General features: G+C 45.1%; 1 protein-coding gene across 1 annotated transcript in view; it reads left to right on the top strand.

The window, feature by feature from the left end:
* Positions 1 to 22,460, top strand: part of LOC124803451 (pyrethroid hydrolase Ces2a-like) — a 61,933-nt gene that overhangs the window by 26,089 nt on the left and 13,384 nt on the right. The window contains exon 3 of the mRNA XM_047264639.1: positions 16,547 to 16,685. Coding sequence (XP_047120595.1) covers positions 16,547 to 16,685 — 139 coding nt within the window. The remainder of the gene's footprint in view (positions 1 to 16,546; positions 16,686 to 22,460) is intronic.

Genomic DNA, 22,460 nt, shown 5'->3' with positions numbered 1-22,460 from the left:
CTTCACACGTTAGTAGGAACATATCTCGAGGATCATCAACTTTTAGAACACCAACAACAACATTTGCAATATATCGCCCACTAATATCCGTAGTTTCATCTATCGACAGCCAGATCTTTTGCTCAACAGTATTTTGTAGCATATGGATAAATAGTTCTTCCTCAGTGTAGATTCATCTGGAACTGGATGTGTTGTGTACTTTTCCAAGAACCGTCTGAAGCGTGGATTCTTCAGCTTTTCCAATGGGATGCTGCAGGACACCATCATCTCACACAAATCCTTGCAGAATGATTGGACGGTTGACGATTGACCTGTCTGTTCAAATAACAGCGTTTGCTTGCTGTTATTTTCAGCACTTCGTTTCACACAGCTGCTGTGTTTAGCGGTATCACACAGTTCACAAAATAATATTTTCCCATCAGTACTAAAGAACTTCTCTCCAAATTCTCGAACATATCCTCGCAACTTGACGCTGTCGGAGCACTTTGCTTTAGGCATTTTGCACAACACAAAGGCTGTAAGCAAACTGGTTAGTGGGAACACCTGTGCGACTGCGATGATTATTACGGCAGAAGTCGCCTTTGTTGGCTCTGAGAGCGTATTGTCGACTCTGCGCAACAATGTTTTATGTTCGAGAATCGACTGTTGTGGTACACCGATTTTCTGCTACAGTCCTGAGAAATAAAGCTGTGTACTAATTTATCTGTTTATCTTTCATAATAGCGCGTTAAATATTGTCTCGTGGGCAACATATTCATTTTCTTTTTCGTGTGTCCCGTAAGATACGAGAAAAACGGTATATGCATTTTTGGCAGAAGTTGACGGAAATATGACCTACTATATTAAAAGTTAGCCGCAATATGGCCTATTACTAAAATTTGTTGAATTATGACTTTGTATGCACAATCAAAATACATTTTTCGACTCTAAAATGCCTAGATTTGTGTATAAATTGTTCTAAAATTCACCCTATAGTTCAGAAAAAAATATGACTTGTCATTAAAATCCGGGACCTAGTGCTGACAACAGGCCCATCCATATCCGCACCTGGTGACGGCTTTGGTCTGAGGATGACACGGCGGCCGGTCAGTACCGTTGGGTCTTCCAAGGCCTATTTGGATGGTGTTTGTTTGTTGTTTATACCTTAAATGACAGAAAACTGAACCGCCACAAAAAATGCAAGGTTTCCTGCTGTCCGAAATAAAATCGGGCTCGACTCCTGATCTGAAATGTCAAAAGGAATGGTAATCAGAATACACATTGTGTGTATACAGCAATGATACGTGAATTGTTTGCAGTCAACAGCGTAAGAACTGTTAGCGATTTTCCTGAATGCAGAAACACTGATTTCGTGGGCCACAATCTATGTAGTCCTTAAAGTGTTTGAAGGGAACATAATAGGTAATAAATACAGGCTGCACCAAGCTCGTGGGATCTTGCACACACAGTGATGTCGGCGAATGTGGAATGTGTTTCAAAAAATACAAACTGCCGAACACTGATATGTAGACTACTTCTGCTGTGGCGCATTGCAGCCAAGACAGCTATCAGAGTGTTAGGGTCCATTCTCTTATCTAATCGAGTTTGAGATTTCATCTCCGAACACCTTGGGTACAGGGTTCAAATGAGTGCGTTATAGCACAGAAGTTCGTTGCATCAACACACCAATACCTTCAAGGTTGCGCTTGTCTAACTGAACGCTTATGAGTTCGGCATCATTTCAGACTTTAAATAGAAACTTCACAAGAAGAACTTTGACAAAAAGTAACGCCACTCTACAAATAGTTGCCTTAACTTTATAGTAAAGTATGTCTGCTGTCTTTTCAACACCATACATTTTTCAGGAGTGTACAGTTTTAAGTACTTGCGACCTTGAGTTCGGTGTCGGAATACCGTCATTAGGATGTCGACTTGACAGAAATGCTTACTTAATTTTTTTTGTTTTCAGGGGTATGTGGCATAACAGAAACTTATTTTTTGTCAACTTATTTACACTCGTAAATACGAGGTAGAATCTGCGGCAGAAAGCGCCAGAAATCCACAGATACGTGTTTCTGTCACATTAAAATCACAATGTCGATCCTTCGATTGCCAACTGAAGGTGGGAAGGTAGTAGCCGGTCTTCATAATTTAGTTCTCTCTCATATCCCTCACCCGCACAGCACTGAAATGGGCTCGGAGTATAGCGAGGATAGTACCTGTGCCGCAGAAAAACACGCGGGACACAAATTTAGTCTGCCCCAGGAGATACCACGCCAGTACCGTCTCGCCTTCGATAATGGCCTCTGTTAGGCGAGGAGGAGCGTCCACGAGTCTCTTCGGTTATACCATATCCAGTTGAAACCTCTCATCGAGAATTAGATGCTGCAGAGATACCAAATAGCGAGGAGTTTCATTGCTACATCTCACGCGCTTTTCGAGATAGTCCCAGACATTCTCTATGGGATTAAGATTGGGTGGTTTAGCGGGCCTGTCGAGATTAGGGATGGACAAAACCGTTGTTTTAAGTAACTTGCCGTATTAATTCAAGGTCACTGTGCCTGTATTTTTACCTTATTTTAACTTGGTTTCGAAGAACATAGAAAGAGGATTAAAAATTATCTGTTGTCAATGGATTCTATCCTAAGGACAATGTCGGGGAACACTATGGAGCAGCTGGTAAAATCCCCCTGTTTTGACCCGTCCAAATAAACACGATTAAAACCCTGATGGCGATTTAAAATCTCGCTGAAATTAATTTGAAAATATAGTCTGAGATACAAATCTTCCTGTACTCAGTCAATTCAAAAGGCAACCTAAGCAACTGCAGAAGCCAGGAGGATTCCATACTCCACCCCTAGCTTTGCACGTAGACCCATGTTCATCAACGTGATATTTTCAGTTTGTGTGAGGAACTCAAGTGTCAGCAACCCCTGGGCAAGTGGTGTTGGATCATGTAAAAGGTGAAAGGGATGGGTCAGTCAGCAGTAAGCTGTATGAGGGTGTCTCTGAAAATGGGCTCATGGGGTGGTAGATACACGAAATACACTGTGACATTAATGTGGACCGTTATTCCAACAACGACCACTTGTAGGGTTTGGGTTAGCGGCACAAGTGAGGAGTGTATTGCCTCCTTGATGACTACCGCTACCCAACATTTCGCCCTGTCACGAGTAAGTTCGTTTTTCCTGTAGAAGTGGTAGCCTTTAAAAACAGGCCGAAACTTACCCTTTGAATGTAAAGAATGACAGTGCTGGAAAAACTACGTTATCCGATTTTCAAACAGCTGAATAAACTGAACGTACTCGGACAGTTCTCTCTTTACTTATTCTGATCATCGCTAAACTGACACACAATATTTTTAGCGCAACGCAATCTTTCAATTATCCCTACAAAAGAATGGCCCTGACTGACAATAACCTATACCTTTCATGAATCACTTACCTCACAAAAATCTTCGTTACTCGAAGTACTGCAATACGGCAAGCGCCAATACTGCCAGCTAAATAGAAGATTCTAATTGCTGAAGGCACTAACTACTGATAGGCATAGTTAGCAAATGAAAGATTTTGATAGAGAACAAACAATGTATTTACCTAAATAGCGTTCAAACGTCGTAATACATATATCAGTCCATGACATCCAGTTTTACAAATTTACTCTTTCTGACGGACACACGTCCAGATCGTCCGCTCATAGTACCCTCTCAAAACTCTGGCATCTCTCTCCCCACATCCACCACTGCTGGCGGCTCACCTCCAACTGCCCAACTCTACGCGCTGTTCACATCCAACTGCCCAACACTACGCAAGCGAATACTCCAACAATGAGTCCAACCAGCCACAGACTGCACACAGCGCAGTCAGCGATTTTCATACAGAGCACTATGTGGCGTTACCAACATAAAAACCTAAACAGCCTACTTACACAGCCTACTTACTTTAAAATCAGTCTCTTGGAGACATAGACAGACGGGTCTGTCCTGTTCAAGGAGTCTCAGTACCTCTAGATGTTTATGGTAGCCACTCATATTCCACCAGAGTATAAGAGCCGTTTCAGTGGCGCAGTTGTAATTTACCGCTATGTTAAGGCCAAGATGGTGAGGCACTTGCAGAGTGAAAGGGATGGAGGGGATGTTTGTGTCTGGTGATCAGGCATCCAGCTCCGTGATGATGCCCTCCTCATCAATCACCTGCGCCATTATGAATTTTGCAGTTCTTGACTCGAATGTCGTGACCCTTTCCCTGCCCTTTTTCCCTTAGAGATTTCTGAGGAAAGGCAATGCTGAGAGGCACTCTGCTTTTGGGGTGCTTTCTCTATACTCATTGTCAAAGTGTTGCTCTGCCCACGGTCACGGTTTCCTGAATTTCTGTATCTTTACTCTTTTTATTACGGCATATAAAGGTACAAATGCAGGTGCTAGTGCTGGATAAAGGATCGCTGGGCTTCGTCTACGTAGATGCGTCTACCTTGGGGATAGATTTCTTCACGAGAGAAGCATAAGAAGTGGGAAAAATAGAGCGTTCTTATCAGCTTCCACGTAAGGAATCGGCTTGTCTTATTTCCCGATTGTTTCGTACATCAGTGGAAACTCTGCAACCTCGGCACCAGACTGGCTGATTCCGAGAGCAGTTGGTGCGGACTGCTGGAGATGGTAAATCAGCAGCAGATTCATGAGCTGCTTTTTCCAATTTCCGCAAGTCGCTTCACTGGAACTCAGTGTTCTGTGGCCAAATCGCTGACATTTGTAGCATGTCATAGGGTTAGGTATACGAGGTCTAACCCCAAGTGAGAGGAACTCTGCGATGATGTGTTCAGGCAGCTTTGGAGAATTAGAGGTCAGAAAATAAAGATGGCGGTTGTCTCAGTCTCTGGACTATTCCTTCGCGCCCTTTGTTTCACATCGACTACCTCCTGTGACACCCTTTCTAGTTTCGGTTCTGAGGTATCTATGTCTATAAAATCCCAGCAGGTGTTAGCTGAAGTTTTTGTGCGTCTCAGCAACTATGTGATAATCCCCCACCTTCTGTGAATTTGTATGAAGTTCCATTTGCTTTGACTTGTTAGTTTAGACCAACAACGAACAATTTCACTGTCTCTTAATAAACTTTAAGGTACCTGCAAGTCCGTTATCGGTATAGAAAGGGGTGCGTTTTCAAACGTACTCTTCTTCCTATTCTGATTTATGAGTTCTTGAGCCCTATTTAGTAAAGACTGTGATTATTAGGAAAACTAGCCTGCCTCAAATGGCAGGCTCTGAGCACTATGGGACAACATCTGCTGAGGTCATCAGTCCCCTAGAGTTAGAACTACTTAAACCTAACTAACCTAAGGACATCACACACATCCATGCCCGACGCAGGATTCGAACCTGCGACCGTAGCGGTCGCGCGGTTCCACACTGAAGCGCCTAGAGCCGCTCGGTCACACCGGCCGGCGCGAGGACTGGCGGCGTTCCGCTTCCCTTCCCTCCCCCCTCTCCCCTTCCCCTCCTTCCCCATCTCAGGAAACCCGAGTTCGCCAAGCCTGTATCCAGGAGACAAACACGGCGAATACTGAGCTCCATGATATCGCTATTTGCCTTATCGAATGCCACAGACGTGGCGGTCAGTAGCTCGGTTCGTTAATGGTGTTGTCATGTGGACATCCAACTGCGATAGCTCCCTTCTGCCGTTCCACCACGTCTATAGAAATAACTATCTCTGTGCTGATTCCGTACAACCAATTGGCACATACACACCACATCACTGCTATAACCTATGTCAGGAATAGAGGGTCACGCATTCCCTTAGCACCAGTCCTGTAATACCTACAGAGCTACTGGGCGACAAGTGTGATGTTTTAAAAGGGTTAAAAATATTTGGGGCGGTGAGGTTAGTTCCATTTGCACTGTCCGCTACTCCAGAAGTCACGCAAACGCGCTAAATGGGGATGGCCGCTTGTCTACTACTTGAAATACGGTACCCGACATAGTGACTGGATCGAGAGGTCATATATTGTTGACGTTACTCTCTTTTGTGGACCTGTGCTCTGATTTAGGAACTCTGATTTTGTGTGTTGTTCTTTAAGGTGATCCTGGCTTTCTTGATCGGTACTAATTGGAGCTGACGTTGCTTTCAATCCTAATGTTGGATATTTACTGTGCTGTCGGCCATCGACATGCCTTCGACCTGCGTATCAGCTCACTACTTGTTTTGGCGCAGTGATCTGCTAAATTGGTATCAAGCTACGACAAAAAAATTTCCATCCATTGTAATGTCTCGGTTTTGTCAAGAATAGCAACTATGACTACAATGAAATGTGTAAGCTCACAAGTTGCATTGCTCAAGAGACTTGTTGCAAGATCTCAGCTGCTGCACGTCGCAGGTCAAAGGGTCCAGGCGCTCAACAGCGTCCGGCACCGGGCCGACCATGTTCGTTTCTGCTGCAGGGCACTTTACCCACATTCTGAATTACGTCGCCCCCCCAATCCCCCTGATTCACCGGCCACTATAGGGGCGTATGGTGATCAGGATAGGTATCCAGTGCAAGGGAGGGTGTAGGATATGTCTTCAATTTAGCTGACTCGCTGCAGGCGTATATCTTAACCGATCCTTAACCAGGTAACGGGCAATTTACTGCCTTATCCGCCTATGCTAAGCTAATATTCCATTTCCGCTCAGCAATGTCGAATTTTCTGCCAGAAGTGAAAGTTGTTTCAAGTCTAGCAAAGGGAGCTCAGAGTAGCTCGCACGTCTTGAATTTTCATAACAAGCAGGACAAGCACCCTTGGCAGTTACGAGGGTGTTCTTGCTGTTTCACAACTATTACGGGAAGATATGTCAAGACTATGTTCGGCAAACTCATTAGTCAGCAGAGGCAAATATTAACAGTAGAACGACTGAAATTTCTTTTGAGAGCCAAATTTTTAAAAAAAACTAAACTAAATAAGCAGGTAAATTGTTATTAACTTAGTTGCGGTACTAAGCTGGCCATTGTTGAAAAGTCCTCAGTAAGACTGAGGCAGACCCCTTCTAACTTTCCCATTCACACTCGTCTCCTCAGTGAGATTCAGGTAGACTCATTCTAACTCTCGTATTTACACTTTCCTTTGTTTCGTCTACCTCCTTTCGTTCGTCCTATACGTCCAAACAGTTTCAACGTACCGGTCTCAGTACTCGACACTTCATCTCCTTTCATTCCACAACGGCCCCTAAAACTTTACTTAAAGTCTTAAGTCTTAGTTAAACTATACGTTGAGAAAACTGAATATAATACTTAATAAAGATATTATTCCTTGATAAAATTAAGTTGTATGGTGTCTACAAAATTAAATCATGAGAAAGAATGACAAGCAATGATGTGAACATTGGCATCGTATCTCCTGGAAGGTTTCGCTAAATTGAGTTCGTATGTTGTAAATTTTAGGCACGGTGCCAGATTCTCACCAATAAGACGACATCTCAATGTACTCTTAATAAAGTTCATGCTTTAAAATGATTGTTCGCGTCAATATGTCCAAATAAGCAAATAACAGCAAACGCTAGTTTTTTTAGCTGATTATACAAATCACGTGTTAAAAATCAACATACACTCCTCCCGGTCATTCAAAGCAGACCACTTGTGCTGTGAATTTAATTCACTTTTGGTTTTCTCCAGTATTTCCGTATCAGCAAAAAGATGTTCAAATTTCGAGATCCACGACTCTTTTTTTTTTTCAATCCAGCAATGGCCTTTCAAAGCAGCCATGTCAATACTATTGGGAGAAAAACGAAATTGTTACAGTAGCATTAATAGTTTTTTTGGAAATGGTAATGTCACTCTGCTGTTTCTGAACTCCTGAAATCTGTGAAGAACAGCTTCCCGCATATTTAAAACTATTGTTTTGAAGTAGCAAATGTCAATATCAAACAATGGAAACTCCAGATTATAATAAAAACGATATAAAGAAACGGTAGATTGCTAACTTCCACAAGGATGCAGTATTGCTAACTTCCACAAGGATGCAGTCTGGTCCGCGCTGTTGGAGATGGTGGTCATGGTGTGGTTTCTTGCGTGAGCGAACGTGTGTCTTTTTTTTCTGACGAAGGCTGTGGCGGAAAGCTAATGTGTCTTTAAGTTGTGGCCGTCTACAACTTAACGTATCCTATTTCAGGGAATTTGGCAATTTATATTTTTCTTACTTTGTTGAGATTATAACGGATCTTTTACGTTGGGATAAATTTATTTTATGTTTTGTTAGATGTTTTCGTTAAATAGCTGAATAAATTGTAATTGGGAATAATTTAATTAAGCAGAATAAAAAAGATAAAGTCAAAGAGATGTTCATTGGGCGGACATTGTCGTAATGTAACGTCATTGCGTTGTTCGCTTGTTAAAACAAGTCGTTTGTGTTCCGTTCTGCTGTTCGGTCGTGCGCATATCTGAAAGGAATTAATTCGGGGACTATAATAGTTACGATTCGATGTTCCGACAAAAGGTGTTAACGGCAGTGTTAATTTGAATTGTGAGCGACAGGATTAGTTTTGACAGATACGTGAAAACGGACGTAACGAAAGTTGTTCGCATATCATCCTTGAACGTGACTTGTTATTTAATGAACGATTGCGGGCTCATTAAAAGCTATTATCTCATGATTAGGATCAATCCCTCTTTCCTCCTAGACAGTGATCATTCATTAACATTTACGTCATAAGAAAAAGGATTATTAATAAAAGTGATGTTAAATGACACGTGTTATTCCGTTAGTGTGGAACCGACGTAATATCTCTGAAATGACATTGATATATAATTTGAGCTAAATACTGAACTGAGATAGGAAGTAAATTTAAATTAGTGAACATTTGATACTAAGACTATAGAAGCAGAAGCGCTTAAGGTTTCTCTTCTCTAAAATGGCAAAATAGGTACGAACTTTAACTCAATAGTCGACATTATGTATTGCAAAGACATTAGCATTCCATACTTATTTTGACGACGCGCTGTTAAACAAAGGAACGTTGAGTCTTTGTACGAGTAATGAAATTAAATCTAAAAACATAATTAATAACGGCGAACTCCGCTTTAACAATCTGTGTTGCGTGTCGTCATCGGGCAATAACTGCTCAACCCTGGAGACTTGTGTGATGAAATTAGAAGTCGGGCATATAGAAACTTAAAAATCCATTCAAGCTACAGTGGAGTCGGCACAACATGACGTGGGCTGTTATAAGATGCAAATACCACAATTATTTTCTTGACAATGTTCCAACAAAAATGAAAAGTAAGTCAAAGTTTGTCTTACAAAATTTTGGACAAGTACAAAATTACCTCACGGGCTTGACTCTGGATCATCCACCACTTTCGAAGACGAGCAGGAAGAGCGATACGAGTCGCCGCTAGTGCACGGGTTCTGAGTCCCGAGAAAGAAAGGAAGTTTCACCTGCGCCTTCGCCTAACGCCAATTCTTGAAAATGGGCTGGCTCAGGCCGAAAAACCGACTTCTGGTTATGGGTTACGAAGTTTCAAGCACCATAGAAATGCGCGCCCCCTCGTGTCATTTTATGGAAGGGTCGCACTCAATGGAAGAAAGAACCTCACGTGCGGTTTGCCGACCACTGTCTGATGACAATATTGCAGTGCATGAGTGTCCGAAGGAACAGGCGCTACGTTGACTACACCTGTTACGAAAAACATGAAATCTACTCGGAGCTGTATAAAGGAATGATGGCACTGAAAATTTGTGCCGGGCCGGGACTAGAAGCCGGATTTTCCCCTCTGTCGTCAGCGGTCGCCTTAACAACATCGACTGTCTGAGGGCGCTTCACAGTCAGACCCAGACTTTCATATGTCGTCGTCCGTGTGCTCGCGCTCTTGTACGGAAGTTACGTTCATGCGGCAGAGTTCACTGTAAGACGTCGTCATCTCCTGACCTTCATTGCTTACAGACTGACATTTTCACTCTGCAGCGGAGTGTGCGCTGATATGAAACTTCCTGGCAGATTAAAACTGTGTGCCCGACCGAGACTCGAACTCGGGACCTTTGCCCGCGAAAGGCAAAGGTCGCGAGATCGAGTCTCGGTCGGGCACACAGTTTTAATCTGCCAGGAAGTTTCTTCATTGCTTACATATTTCGCCCTCACAATCATATTCCGCACATCAAGAAGCTTCATTCGAACCCAAACTCGATAAGATAAAGTCAATGTTGTATGAATTCATGTAAATGTTATGCAAATAACAAGTGCGAACCTGGGTTGAAATACTCGAGGCTGGCGTACACACATACATTCCAGACACGACGGTCACAGGAGCTTTTAGTTCGAGAGAGGCAGACCACAAACCAGGAGGCTGGTCCCTTCAGAGGACGAATCAACCTTGGCTGCCTGTGGAGCAGACAGCATGTGCCAGAGTGAAAGGGGGAACAACCCCGTGTTCGGCTTGAAAGCAAATTCCGCTACATTGTGTGGGAGCATCCAACCTACGCATTCTTTACACATAGCACGCAGTTTCAGAGATTTTCACAGGGAGACAGCAAACGCCAAATGCCGATACTACAGATTTCTGGATTGGTCGCCTTAAACGAAACGTCATTCTCCCGTTTTAGAAGAGCAATGCTGATTGGCAGACGATATTTCTGACGCCTTGAGCTGAAGGAGTAATGGAAAAGACCGAAAGATATACCCCTTCACGTCTGGCGTGGAGAGGCACCGTTCCGTTGTCGCTCTTGGAGCGAGGAACAAGTCTCTCCTCAGTAATTCACTGGGAGAGCACCTCTGTTGAGAGCGAATCGAAGTGTGACTCTATATTGAGTCCTTGCGATTAAGCGTTGTTCACTGTGTTGGGCGACACATTTATTAAGCGGTGTGAATGGACAGAGTTATAGTTAAACGCTTGCGAGGGAATTTTTGAGTGGCATCGCGGTGGACTGGTTATCTGACCGGTGTACCACGCCAGTAGTTAGACTAGGGACGAATAGGAATTCTTGACTTCATCAAGACATAGGGAGAGTTTGATTGGCGAAGGTCAATCCAGATAGAACGAGAGTTATCTTATTTGTCAGCAGCGAGCGGCGCAGACAGTAGTCATCGCAGCTTACGGTATTGTGCGCTACAGCTATTGCGAGTCCCATATTTCCCATTTCTTAGGCGCGCCTCTCAGCCATTCTGCCAAGCCAATAACAATCTTAAACTTTGTATAGAAATTTCATCAGCGAATCCTATCCTTGAGAGGTAACTTCACATTCCGAAAAGAACCAGTATATAACTTGTTCAATTCATAACTAAAAGTGCCATTGTGGGTTCTCAGAATTTTTGCAAAATAAATAATAATTTTCATTAGTTTCATGTTTTTCTTACACTAACTAGCACTACTCCAGTATCCAAGTATGCCACTATTTATGTAAGAAATTTTGTGAATTTTTCTGTCATTTCCTTACAGCGGACGACTCCAGAAGATATTTATTGCTGAAAGTTTTTCAGGCGATTCTCTTTAGAACGTTAGGAGCGTCTGTCTGACTTCTGTAGTAGTGTGGGGGTGGAAATTGCATCTTGCAGGAGCCACAGGGTAAAGGGTACATCTCAGATTAATCCATTGCGCAGAATAACAGTATAGCAGATCAATCCCACGCTCGCACCACGTAAGACGTCGGATTGAAATTTTATCGCGATGTTTCTGAAATGAGAAAAAGACAATTTGTTTAAACAGAAATAACGAATGAGCAAGACAGATGAGACTTGTAGGCGGGAAACCATGCAACAATAAAAAATTCAGTCAGAACAATCAAAATCTCCGTGCCATGGTTTTGTTGACCGTGCGTGACAATCAGGCCGCATTCACACCTCGTGTCAGAGAATAGGGACTGGACAGGAGAGAACAGAGACTGCTTAACGAGAGCGGAGCAGAAAGTCGGGTTACACACTGGCGACAAGGCAAGAAATGAGGGGCAAAGCAACGGTTCTGTCCCCCTTTCACCTTGTTCTGTGTATATTTGGAGGAGATTTATAGTCATTTAAATCTTTGCTTTGTGAGATACTGCACAGGTTGTTTGACAGCCTGACATTTTTCTTACTAGTGAGGGACCAAAAATCTGAAAGCGAAACGTTACTTAGGCTTTACAATATCTGGACAAAGAAAAAGCTTACGCTTTGCATTAAGAAGATCATAAATAAATTAAAAAAGATTTTTGGAGGAACTGTTTCCAAAGTGAGACAGTGATCTTCACTCAAGGAGAAAAATGGTCCTGCATGTTATTCGACACTTAGAGAGAAAGCAAAACGGAAAGGATGTAATAAAGAGGCACTTAGTACTGACTTCTAAATATTGTTTAACATGTTTGTACGGATACATTTTCTCAGGAAAGTAAGTGGACCACACTTTTCCTGTCCTATCAGTTGTCATTAGTATGGGGACTTTACCATATGATCTCTGTCAACAACTGCCACTCTGATGTTTGATTCAGGTATTAATAATCGCCGGCCGAAGTGGCCGTGCGGTTAAAGGCGCTGCAGTCTGGAACCGCAAGACCTCTACGGTCGCAGGTTCGAATCCTGCCTCGGGCATGGATGTTTGTGATGTCCTTAGGTTAGTTAGGTTTAACTAGTTCTAAGTTCTAGGGGACTAATAACCTCAGCAGTTGAGTCCCATAGTGCTCGGAGCCATTTGAACCATTTATTAATAACCTCTACTGTCGCTGCCATTTTGCAATCTCACAATTACGCTATATTGTTGAAGGGTCAAACCGTACAACAGGCAGGGACCAAAACAATTTTGGCACCGGTTTGTAAAATACGAACGACCAGTGACGTATCTAGGACCAACTCCAACTTTGCCCCCTCCCCCCCCCCCCCCAATCAACCCAAGCCACCCGTCTCTCGCCAGTGCTGTCGTTACCGCAATGAAGGAAAAAGTGCACAGTCAATATTCTTTTCTGTGGTAAAATTCATACATGGAACGACAGACAGTGCAGAGTCCGATTCTTTGGAACGATAATGCGGTTCCCTCTTTATTGTTTCATTTACGTTCAATATAAAGCTCTAACGAACAAAACAAAGGATGCAAAATACAGGATGCTCGAAAATTCCCATCACAAACTTCTAGGACTTGTAGAGAGAATACGTAATGTATAGAATCGGAATCCATGTCCGTAAACGTCATCCAGCGACAAGATGGAGAAGAATAAATATATCAATTTGAGGTAAGGATCCCTGTACCAGAAACGAACGAGTTGACAGTTGTAAACTAAAACTCTTCTGATACCTCTGACAGTGGAATATACGTACCGGTACTGTTGTTGCTAAGATTGTAGGATAGGCAACTTCCAGAATTGGCATTATGGATCAAAATGGTTCAAATGGCTCTGAGCACTATGGGACTCAACTTATGAGGTCATTAGTCCCCTAGAACTTAGAACTAATTAAACCTAACTAACCTAAGGACATCACACACATCCATGCCCGAGGCAGGATTGGAACCTGCGACCGTAGCGGTCTCGCGGTTCCAGACTGCAGCGCCTAGAACCGCACGGCCACTTCGGCCGGCATTATGGATCAAAACAAGCAAATATGTCTGGTAAACATGGGCTCTAAAATGCATACCTGAGGAGCTGTGATCAGTTGTTCAATAGAGGAGATGTGTTTCACACTAGTGAAGACGAACAAGCGCTCCTATTTCCTCAGGTATCCATTTTAGAGCTCATGTTTTCTCGACATTTTTCTTCTTTTGGTCCATACTACGGCCTCTGAAAGTGGTGTACCCTACATTCTTAGCAAAAACAGTACTGGTACATGTGTTTCACTGTTAGAAGTATTAGAATGATTTTCGTTTGTAAATTCCAACTCGTTCGTTTCCGAACTAGAGACCCTTACCTCAAATTGATACATTCATCCTTTAACGTCTGTAACATCATAACGTAATCACCCTGTATATTGATACATTTGCGCTCTGTAGCATCGTCGGCTGAAGTTTCTGGACATGGGTTCCTATTCAAAATATTACATACTCACTCTCCTCTACAAGTGCTAGATGTTTGAGACGGAAATTTCCGAACACCCTGTATACTCGTCGCACTTTCGTGGCGTTGGCTAGCTTGCCATAACGAGAGTGCGCGACACCTAATAGCTGAATACAAGAAAAAAGCTTCTCTATACAAAGGAGAGAAAAGTGTAACGAGAGTGGCATCACCTAATTGCTGAATATAAGAAACAAGCTTCTCTATACAAAGGAGAGAAAGGTGTAAAATAACAACAGACATATTTTTGTTAATATAACTTTCAGATGTCAACATTGTTGCAAAGATAGCACGCTATGGAATTTTTTTGTGAAGTCAAAAAATGATTCAAATGGCTCTGAGCAGTATGGGACTTAACATCTGAGGTCATCAGTCCCCCAGAACGTAGAACTACTTAAACCTAACTAACCTAAGGACGTCACACACATCCATGCCCGAGGCAGGATTCGAACCTGCGACCGCAGCGGTCGCGCGGTTACAGACTCTAGCGCCTAGAACCGCTCGGCCATCTCGGCCGGCTTTGTGAAGTCAGATAAGTGCACTGTTCTAATCTTACATTATTCATAATTATGATTTGTCATAGTGCCATCTGCTAAAAATCTGTATTTCTTTCCAGCTATCAGCGGACTGTTAGTCAAATAGAGCAATTCGAATCACCTTCTCATACATACTACTCTTGCCCTTTTTAGGATCATTCATTGCATTACTTTTTTCTTCTACGTCTAATTCTTCTTCACCCGCCTTAGCCCCATTCTCGTTCCCTTTTATATTCTTTCGTTTGTCAGTAAACTGTGTCCCCTGCCCTCCCCCTTCCCTCGGCGATTACGCTCAAGACACGCACCCTGGCCGCCATATTGTAGTTATGCCACTATTAGCGATTCAGGACAAAAAGGATTAAAGACATTAGCTGGCAGAGAACATCGATTTATATCAATGGGACAAGTTGAAAATTTGTGCCGGACTGGGATTCGAACCTGCGTCTTCTGCTCACTACGCAGATGCACTAACCACTATGCCATCCGGACATACACTGAACAGCCAAAGAAACTGGTACACCACCCTAAGACGTGGCATGCACTCGACTAATGTCTGAAGTAGTGCTGGAGGGAATTGACACCATGAATCCTGCACGGCAGTCCACAAATCCGTAAGAGTACGAGGGGATGCAGATCTTTCTGAACAGCACATTGGAAAGCATCCCAGGTACAGTCAATAATGTTCATGTCTGGGGAGTTTGGTGTCCATCGGAAGTGTTTAAACCCAGAAGAGTGTTCCTGGAGCCACTCTGAAGCAATTATGGACAAACGACACCAACGACGACTGAAGAGAGCGCTCTACGTGACAGATGTGCAACCCTTCCGCAAATTGTTGCCGATTTCGATGCTGGGCCATCAACAAGTGTCAGCGTGCGAACCATTCAACATCATCGATTTGGCCTTGCGGAGCTGAAGGCCCACTCGTGTACCTTTGATGCTATGCGCCTCGTCTGGGCCCATCAACACCAACATTGGACTATTGATGACTGGAAACATATTGCCTGGTCGGACGAGTCTCGTTTCAGATTGTATCGAGCGGATGGACGTGTATGGGTATCGAGACAACCTCATGAATACACGGACCCTGCATGTCAGCAGGGGATTACTCAAGCTGGTGGAGGCTCTGTAATGGTGTGTGGCATATGCAGTTGGAGTCATGTGGGACATCTGATGTCGCATTATCCTGCTGGAATTGCCCACGTCCGTCGGGATGCACGATGAACATGAATGGATGCAGGTGATGAACTGGATGCTTGCGTACCTGTCATCTGTCGGAGTCGTATCTAGACGTATCAGGGGTCCCACATGACTGCAACTGCCTATGCCGCACACCATTACAGAGCCTCCAGCAGCTTGGGTAATCCCCTGCTGACATGCAGGGTCCGTGTGTTCATGAGGTTATCTCCATACCTGTACGCGTCCATCCGCTTGATACAATTTGAAACGAGACTCGTCCGACCAGGCAACATGTTTCCAGTCATCAACAGTCCAGTGTCGGTGTTGACGGGCCCAGGTGAGGCACAAAGCTTCGTGTCGTGCAGTCATCAAGGGTACACGAGTGGGCCTTCAGCTCTGCAAGGCCATATCGATGATGTTGAATGGTACGCACGATGACACTTGTTGATGGCCCAGATTTGAAATTTGCAGCAGTTTGCGGAAGGGTTGCACAGGTGTCACGTTGAGCGCTATCTTCAGTCGACGTTGGTCCCTGGCAGTGCGAATTCATTTCAATCACTGGAGCAAGTTAAAATTTTGTGCCGGACCAGCATTCGAACCCAGTTCTCCTGCCTGTTTGGCAAATCCGCCGACTACTACGCTATCTGGCCACCGCAACCGCACCGACTACCCTAGTGCGCCCCTCGATAGACCCAACTTCTCAACATATTCCACTCACTACTGACGTATTGTCACTGCTCATTTGCATCATTACCACATACACAAACTATTACTTTCGACATGTGAGTCTCTGTACAGGTGTCCCAGGACTGCGATGCGGTAGACTACTTTCCCACGGGAAGTGGGCAGAGGCGAGAGAGTCTCAGGGTTGGTTGTGGTGGTGTGCCCGCAGATGACGGCGAAGCTGCCGGTGCTGGTGTACGTGCACGGTGGGGCGTTCGTGGGCGGCTCCTCGCAGCAGGTGCAGCCCCACTTCCTGCTCGACCACGACATCGTGCTGGTGGCGCCGCAGTACAGACTCGGCCCGCTCGGTGAGTAGCCAGGCGGCAGTAGTGATGGGAAAAAATGGTTCAGATGGCTCTGAGCACTATGGGACCTAACGTCTGAGATCATCAGTCCCCTAGAACTTAGAACTACTTGAACCTAACTAACCTAAGGACATCACACACATCCATGCCCGAGGCAGGATTCGAACCTGCGACCGTAGTGGTCGCGTGGTTCCAGAGTGTAGCTCCTAGAACCGCTCGGCCACTCCGGCCGGCTAGGGATGGGAAAAAACCCAAAAAACCGACCAGCTGAAACCGACACCGCTATTTTACTTCCGAATAATCGGCATTTTTCGGTATTTGTTTCGTCTCGTTTATAACAGATGCTTTTTTATCTTTTACTAATAACAGAGGAAAATGACCGAAATACCAAATAATCATAAGAGCGGTGCTAAAACTGTTCATTTATAAATACGAGGGGGAGGTCGAAAAGTTTCTAGCCTAACAAATAAAGAATGACAGAATTTCGTAATAGCAGTTTGTTTTTCAATAAAATATCCGTGTACACTAATACCCTTGTAGGCAGGCTCAGATGACTTCTGCAAAGTATTCAAATAAAGGAGAATATGGCGGCTGACGTAACAAAAAAAATGAACGATTACTAACTGAAACCCTCAGCTGCCGACAGGTGTTGTTGATATACCTCGATGTGGGCAGCTGAAAATGTGTGCCCCGACTGGGACTCGAACTCACGATCTCCTGCTTACATGGCAGACGCGCTATCCATCTGAGCCACCGAGGACACAGATGAATGGTGCGACTGCAGGGACTTATCCCTTGCACGCTTCCCGTGAGACACACATTCTCAACTGTCCACAATTCTACCTATGTAATGTACCTTATAGACATTCGCCGATTCACTCATTACTCGCGCACGCTTTGGCGATTTCCGTAGGAGTTTGGGCAACCTGTGCGCATTCGCACAGACGAAGGTCAATGGCTGGGTAGCCTTTTAACTATATATATGAAGACATTAACTGTTCTCGAAAGAACAGATACTGTAGATAACCGTGCAGCTTTTCCCTGGAATAAATGATGACTTCAATCAGTCATCATTTATTCCAGGGAAAAGCTGCACGGTCATCTACAGTATCTGTTCTTTCGAGAACAGTTACTATGTATAGTAAAAGAAATGGTTCAAATGGCTCTGAGCACTATGGGACTTAACATCTGAGGTCATCTGTCCCCTAGAACTAAGAACTACTTAAACCTAACCAACCTAAGGACATCACACACATCCACGCCCGAGGCTGGATTCGAACCTGTGACCGTAGCGGCCGAGCGGTTCCAGACTGCAGCGCCTAGTACCGTTCGGCCATCCGGGCTGGCGATGACGTAATAACTCGAACCCGCAGTAACGCAGAGTTTCCAGTGTTGCCACGGCGTTGTGTGCCGGTGCGTTGTCCCGACGCAAAAGAACTCCGCGCGCCAATTTTCTGCGCCTTTTTTTCGTTCTCTCTTCTCTCAAACGGCGCAGGAGAGTTAAGTGGTATGATGTGTTGATAGTTACGTACTGTTGCAATTGTATTCTCCTTAGCCACTCGTATGCCGTCTCTTTGTCTCTGTAGAGCTGTACCATGAGAGTAAGGAGAGGATGTTGGTTGGTGGCCGGTATCCTCGATCTATAGCACAAGCTGCACGCAATTAATAACTGGGTTCTTTATTCATAAACAAAGAGCTACGTAACTTAAGTTTGCATGTGCTGTGGCAAAACAGGCTCGGACTCACTGGGAAACTGACTGGCTAACCTGACCCTCCGGTCCGAGGCGGCGATCCTACACTACTGGACATTAAAATTGCTACACCAAGAAGAAATGCAGATGATAAACTGGTATTCATTTGACAAATATACTATACTAGAACTGACATGTGAATACATTTTCACGCAATTTGGGTGCATAGATCCTGAGAAATCAGTACCCAGAAACACCCCCTCTGGCCGTAATAACGGCCTTGACACGCCTGGGCATTGAGTCAAACAGAGCTTGGATGGCGTGTACAGGTACAGCTGCCCATGCAGCTTCAACAAGATACCGCAGTTCATCAAGAGTAGTGTCTGGCGTATTATGACGAGCCAGTTGCTCGGCCACCATTGACCAGACGTTTTCAGTTGGTGAGAGATCTGGAGAATGTGCTAGCCAGGGCAGCAGTCGAACATTTTCTGTATCCAGAAAGGCCCGTACAGGACCTGCAACATGCGGTTGTGCACTATCCTGCTGAGATGTAGGGTTTCGCAGGGATCGAATGAAGGGTAGAACCACGGGTTGTAACACATCTGAAATGTAACGTCCATTGTTCAAAGTGCCGTCAATGCGAACAAGAGGTGACCGAGACGTGTAACCAGTGCCACCCCATACCATCACGCCGGGTGATACGCCAGTATGGCGCTGACGAATGCACGCTTCCAATGTGCGTTCACAGCGATGTCGCCAAACGCGGATGCGACCATCATGATGCTGTAAACAGAACCTGGATTCATCCGAAAAAATGACGTTTTACCATTCGTGCACCCAGGTTCGTCGTTGAGTACACCATCGCAGGCGCTCCTGTCTGTGATGCAGCGTCAAGGGTAACCGCAGCCACGGTCTCCGAGCTGATAGTCCATGCTGCTGCAAACGTCGTCGAACTGTTCATGCAAATGATTGTTGTCTTGCAAACGTCCCCATCTGTTGACTCAGGGATCGAGACGTGGCTGCACGATCCGTTACAGCCATGCGCATAAGATGCCTGTCACTCGACTGCTAGTGATACGAGACCGTTAGGATCCAGCACTGGGTTCCGTATTACCCCCCTGAACCTACCGATTCCGTATTTTGCAAACAGTCATTGGATCTCGACCAACGCGAGCAGCAATGTCACGATACGATAAACCGCAATCGCGATAGGCTACAATCCGACCTTTATCAAAGTCGGAAACGTGATGGTACGCATTTGTCCTGCTTACACGAAGCATCACAACAACGTTTCACCAGGCAACGCCGGTCAACTGCTGTTTGTGTATGAGAAATCGGTTGAAACTTTCGTCATGTCAGCACGTTGCAGATGTCACCACCGGAGCCAACCTTGTGTGAATGCTCTGAAAAGCTAATCATTTGCATATCACTGGATCTTCTTACTGTTGGTTAAATTTCGCGTCTGTCGTACGTCATCTTCGTGGTGTAGCAATTTTAGTAGCCAGTAGTGTAAATACTGGCGGCTGAGAGGGCGTTGGCGGCGTGTTTCCAGCGAGTCTTGTCGCTGGCCTCTATCGATACTCTCGTAACCTCTATGCTGGCGCCAGTGTACGCCAGCACAACAACTACCTTAGCGGATGATTTTTGGACCTGGAATTTTTTTAGCGTAGGGAATCAAAGTGGTGAACCCACGTTTCATCGATTGTCACATACCTTGCAAGAAAGCCGTCTTCATCCACTTCAAACTGGCGGACGATTTCTGCACAGCACTGCACACGCCCCCATCTCTGGTCCTGCATTCAAGTCTTTTAGGACCCATGGAGATGAAACTTTCTGCATTCCAGAAATATCCACTACAATGTCATGAGCATGCACACGAGAGATTCGAAATGTCGTTTCATATGCTGCAACCTTGGTCGATGATCCTGCAAAATCGTATCTTGAATTGCAGTCACCGTTTCATCAGTGGCAGCGGTGACAGGCCTTCCGCTCCTTGGCGCATCTTCCACACTCGTCCTTCCACGTTTGAAGTCGGACACACAGTTTTTCACTATTGCATAAGACGGAGCACTATCCTTAAGTGTATTCCCCATGTCTTCCGCAATTTCCTTGGGTGTCATTCACTTCAAATTAAGATACTGAATCACAGCATGGTTCCTGATTCTCTCGATATTCGACATTCTGCTTATACTACGGTATCCAACGCATCCTAGCGGCAACACTAATGAAGCTGGAGCCGTGAAATTTGACTTGCATACTCACAGTGGGTCACCATAAAAGGAGGTGTTATTGTTTGTGGCAGACGTTATGGTAACTACACTCATGCTCATAAATTAAGGATAATTGCAGAATGTGGTGCCACACAACTTGGCACTACACAAAACTGGCGCTAACAGCATAGGCACATAGGGAACACACACGACACAGATCTGTAAGTCCACGATATTGGTGATAAGTTGAGAAAACCGTTCCGATCCACGTGTGCTACAAAACGCCACTGTTTCATATGGATGCACCCCGACATCAATATGGGATATGATCATCATGCACACGTACACAGGCCGCACAACAGGTTGGCATACTCTGGATCAGCTGGTCGAGCAGCTGCTGGGGTGCAGCCTCCCATTCTTGCACCAGAGCCTGTCGGAGCTCCTGAAGTGTCGTAGGGGTTTGAAGACGTGCAGTGATACGTCGACCGAGAGCATCCCAGACGTGCTCGATGGGGTTTAGGTCTGGAGAACAGCCAGGCCACTCCATTCGCCTGATATCTTCTGTCTCAAGGTACTCCTCCACGATGGCAGCTCCGTGGGGCCGTGCGTTATCATCCATCAGGAGGAAGGTGGGACACACTGCACCCCTGAAAAGGCGGACATAGTCGTGCAAAATGACGTCCCGATACACCTGACCTGTTACAGTTCCTCTGTCAAAGACATGCAGTGGTGTACGTGCACCAATCATAATCCCACCCCACGCCATCAAACCACAACCTCCATACAGGTCCATTTGAAGGACGTTAAGGGGTTGGTATCTGGTTCCTGGTTCACGCCAGATGAAAACCCGGCGAGAGTCACTGTTCGGACTATACCTGGACTCGTCCATGAACATAACTCTGGAAAACTGTTCCAATGACCATGTACTGTGTTCTTGATACCAGGCTTTACGGACTGTCCTGTGACCTTGCAGGTCTCCGGGCGAGTAAACCATGTCTGTTCAGTCGTCTGGAGACAACTGCTTCAGTGGCTACGGTAAGGTCCCGTGCAAGACTACCTGCAGTACTCCGTGGCCGTCTGCGGGCACTGATGGTGAGATATCGGTCTTCTTGTAGTGTTGTACACTGTGGACACTGTAGCGCCTGGACACCTTTCCTGTCTGCTGGAATCGTTGCCATAATTTTGAGATCACACTTTGTGGCACACGGAGGGTCCGTGCTACGACCTGCTGTGTTTGACCAGCCTCTAGTCGCCTTAGCATTCTTCCCCTCATAACGTCATCAATATGTGTTCTTTGTGCCATTTTCAATACACAGTCACCATTAGCACGTCTGAAAACGTCTGCACACTTACTCGCTGCACCGTACTCTGACATGCACCAACACACGTCTGCGTATGTGGACTGCTGCCAGCGCCACCGTTCGACGACCGCGGGTCAAATGCACCGCATGGTCATACCCCGAGGTGATTTAAACCCGCAAACCGCCCAACAGAGCGTTGTTTCTCTATTTCTCAGCATTATCCTTAATTTATGAGCGTGAGTATATCTCGGGATAGAAACTTTTCGACCGCCCCTCGCACACTTTTTTTTTTTTTAATGAATAAAGGAGTAATTTTTTCCTACAGTTTGCATTGGTGTGAAATATTGCGTTATTACAGAAAATGAGAAAAGCGACCAACGCTGTTTTAACAACAATTCCGGCAGAAGCGAGCAACAAAGGCATGACATAAGCATTAGTGCAACACTGGTGAGACAATAATGCCCCTGTGGCCGAGTGTCGTGGCTTAAAGTCCGCGTATACGTGCACTGTGTCGCGAGACCTGCCCCCAACTGGTCTGTACTGTAGTTTCTCGATGTCGTCACCGGAGATCCATTC

This window comes from Schistocerca piceifrons, chromosome 6, assembly GCF_021461385.2.
Source record: "Schistocerca piceifrons isolate TAMUIC-IGC-003096 chromosome 6, iqSchPice1.1, whole genome shotgun sequence".
Classification (NCBI taxonomy): domain Eukaryota; kingdom Metazoa; phylum Arthropoda; class Insecta; order Orthoptera; family Acrididae; genus Schistocerca; species Schistocerca piceifrons.
This window is presented reverse-complemented; position numbering and strand designations above follow the sequence as displayed.